Source organism: Carlito syrichta, unplaced genomic scaffold (assembly GCF_000164805.1).
Source record: "Carlito syrichta isolate Samal-C Ts95f unplaced genomic scaffold, Tarsius_syrichta-2.0.1 Scaffold20995, whole genome shotgun sequence".
NCBI lineage: Eukaryota > Metazoa > Chordata > Mammalia > Primates > Tarsiidae > Carlito > Carlito syrichta.
This window is the reverse complement of record NW_006965091.1, coordinates 1-3,664: the sequence shown is the minus strand read 5'-3', so window position 1 is coordinate 3,664 and position 3,664 is coordinate 1. Positions and strand designations below refer to the sequence as shown.

General features: G+C 38.0%; 1 protein-coding gene across 1 annotated transcript in view; it reads right to left on the bottom strand.

The window, feature by feature from the left end:
* Positions 1-2,442, bottom strand: part of LOC103264922 (adhesion G protein-coupled receptor E2-like) — a gene marked incomplete at its 5' end in the record, with an annotated part of 53,855 nt that extends 51,413 nt beyond the window's left edge. The window contains one exon of the mRNA XM_008062651.1: positions 2,261-2,442. Coding sequence (XP_008060842.1) covers positions 2,261-2,442 — 182 coding nt within the window. The remainder of the gene's footprint in view (positions 1-2,260) is intronic.
* Between the last annotated feature and the right edge of the window lie 1,222 nt (positions 2,443-3,664).

Genomic DNA, 3,664 nt, shown 5'->3' with positions numbered 1-3,664 from the left:
TGATGGGCAACATGGTTGGTTCCATGTTTTTGCTATTGTGAATAGAGCTGCAACAAACATAGGCGTGCAGGTATCTTTTTCGTAGAATAATTTGAGTTCCTCTGGGTATATTCCCATTGCTGGGTCATATGGAAGGTCAATTTCTAGTTCTTTCAGAAATCTTTGGACTGCTTTCCAGAGAGGTTGTACAAGTTTGCATTCCCATTTGCATTGAAAAAGGACTGGATAAAAAAAATGTGGTACATATACATGATGGAATATTACACAGCCATAAAGAAGGACAAAATTATGAACTTCACCGCGATTTGGATGGACTTAGAGGCTATAATTCCGGGTGATCTATCGTGAAACAAAGAACTGAGTACTACATGTTCTCACTCATAAGCAGATCTTGAACAATTATTGTAATACTATAAGAAAGGGATTGGCAGTAATGGGAAACCTCAGGGGAGGAGGGAGCATGCCTCATCAACAAGGGTACCTGCATAATCAACATTTGTATACCTAAACCTGAATTGTACCCCGCATCTTTAAAATAAAAAATTTTAAAAAAGAACCACGCCCCCCCAAAAAAGAAAAAGAAAATATGCTATACACACACACACTGGAACCTTAGCAATAAAAAGAGATGAATTTCTGTCATTTGTCAGTTGCAGCAACATGAATGAGCTTGGAGGACATTATGTCAAATGAAGTAAGCCAGGCACAGAGAGACAAATACGAGAGGGGACCCCAAAACCCCCCAGAATTTATTTATAAAAACGTGCATATTTTTTCTTACATGTTTAAACTTCAGTCACCTTCAAAGTACTCTCCATCTGATGCAATACACCTATTGAGGCACTTTTTCTACTGCTCAAAACAGTTTTTGAACTTGTCAGTTTTTGTGCCTTTTAGTGCTCCTGCCATTTTTTATTTCACCTCTTCTATGTCTGCAAAACATTTCCCTTTGAGGACTTTTTTCATCCAGGGAAACAAGCAAACAAAAAAGTCGCTTGGGGTGAAATTGGGTGAATAGGAAGGGTCATAAAACTGCTGAGCACTCAGTGTGGTGGGGACAAGTGCGTTAGTAAATCAGCCATCACGAGATGGGCAAACTCAGTGAAAGAATCTCCAAAAAGAAATTTCCTGAAACTGAATGCAGCCTCTTACAACAATGTTAGCTGGTACACTGATGGCAACGGGTTCCTAGAACACTTACCTTGCAGGGAAAGCCTGTACTACAAGAGGCCCACCCCCCAGAAAATAATTTTATATATTTTGGGGTTGTCCCCTTGAATCGTATGTTTTCATTCATTTGTGAGAGCTATAAGAATGTTGATCTTATGAAGATTGAGAGTAGAATGGTGTTTACCAGCAGTTGGGACAGTTGTGTAGGTGTGTAGCTGGGCGTGGGGAGAGATGAAGAGAGGTTGGTTAATGAGTACAAAAATGTGGTTAGATAGAAGGAATATGTTTGATATTGTGTTTGATAACACAGCAGGGTGACTTTAAGTAACAGTAATTTATTGTATATTTTGAAATAGCTAAAAGAGAAGCCTTAGAATGTTTCCAAAACAAAGAAATGATAAATGTTTGGGGTGATAGATATCCCAATTACCCTCATTTGATTGTCATATATAATAATAACACATGTGCCCCATAAATATGTGCAATTATTTATTATGCATCAATAAAATTACTTCTTTTAGGAAGGTCAGAAATGGTCAAGCAGGGGGCATTTGATAATAAAATTTGCTCTTGACATATAAACATTTTTTCTAATTTTGTATATATGGTATCAATTTCCTTCCACTTAAGTAGTACTTGCTACATCGAGCAAAGAAAGTAAAACTTCTTCTGTTTTTGCTTTAAATGTTTGATTCACTTTATTATCTGTTTCCAGGCAAAATGGATCGCTCCAAGTCAGAATCAAGAGACACAGGCAATGTCAACTTTCACAGTAACCACAACAACAAAATAGACGGCACATTAAACAAAACCTGACTGCAAACATGGTTAAATCTAGAATAGGAAGCTAAGAAAAGTCAAGGCACCTTAGGTTCAAAGAAGAGCTATGAACAGAGTTGAAAGGCTTTCTTGGCTATAGCTTTAATGGGATCACCACTTTATAGGTCTGTAGGCTGAGAAATTTATTGTGTCACTTAACTCTGGCACAATCAGGCTCTGCTGAATTGATTTGCACCAACAATATTTAAAAAAATTATTTGGGGTGGGTGCCCGCGGCCCATGCTGAGCAGAGCCCCCGCCCTCCCGTAACCCGACACCTGAGCTGTGGCGGTGGCGGCGGCTCCTGCGCTTGGGCTGGGCTGGGCACGGCACCGCCCAGGTACTCGTGACCAAGCCAGGTGTGCGCGGGTGTCAGTGCTCCCAGGGCTTGGACGCGCCTGATGCGCCTAGCAGATTTGGTGAATAAATGTCCTGCAGCTGCTTGATAACTCACTGACAAAGAGTTCCACTTCCAGAAGTATTTTAAAGAAAAAAGGGGAAGAAAAGAAGAGGTTGTATTGAATACTACTGGCTTCCTACTATCATTATTATTTCCTTCAATTAATTATTATAAACACATTACATTATAGATGAGAAAATTTGTCATAGTTTCATGCTTAGAAGTCATTTCATGGAGTCTTTTCTTAAAGAAGTTAGGATTAAAAAAATTCTGCATTTACAGTGATAAGAATTTTCCAAATTTTTAACAATTTATTTTCTTTTTTGAACTTAAACTCAGTTATACAAATGCCTTTAAGATCAGATCCTGAAATTTATTTATTTATTATTATTATTATTTAGTAAGCAGGATTTATTGAGAAGACAGAAAATCTCCCACAGTGGGAGGGGACCTGAAGGAGTTATCCCCAGGTCCTGAATTTAGAAATCACATTTTTATATTAATAGCATATCTTACTTTCATTTGAAATTTTAGAACTGTATTAATCTGAATGATAGATTTTTTCTTCAGTGAGAATTTAGAAGCACATAAGCTTATTATTTAAGAGTTCACTTGGGATATTAAAAAATACTATTTTAGAAGATCCAGAAGAGCGGAGACGGGGCAAGATGGCGACGGCATAGGTGAACTGGTGAGATTCTCTGAACAGACCAAGACTGCAAACTGCTGAATAGACAGACGTAAAGCAGAGGGAAAAGTGAACAAAACCAGAAGACCCTCATAAGGAAGAACAGGTCATTGCAGAAGAGAAATAAAAGCAACCCCACCTTCCCTCAAAAACAGAATTGAAGAGGGGGAGGGAAAGGGGTAAAGGGAGAAAAATCTACAGAAATGAAGAAAAACCAAAAGAAGAGTATGGGTCTCTCCCAGACGCCTGGGAGAGCAGACACTGAGAAAATTGACTTTGGAATACAAACAATGAAAAGTCCCCAGAATGAAGGGTCTCAAAATGCAAATGTAGATATCAAAACAATAATGGAGAGACTAAAAAGAATTGAGGAGACACAAGAAGAAACTAGGAAGGAGCTGATATCTGAGATAACAGTAATAAAGAATACTGTGAATGAAATAAATAACAAATTGATAAGCATGGAAAGCAGAATTACCCAAGCAGAAGAAAGAATCTCAGAGCTTGAGGACCAAAATATAGAAATAACCCCGAACTTTTAAAAACACAGAAAAATAAGCTAAAAAAAGACAGAACAAAACCCTTCA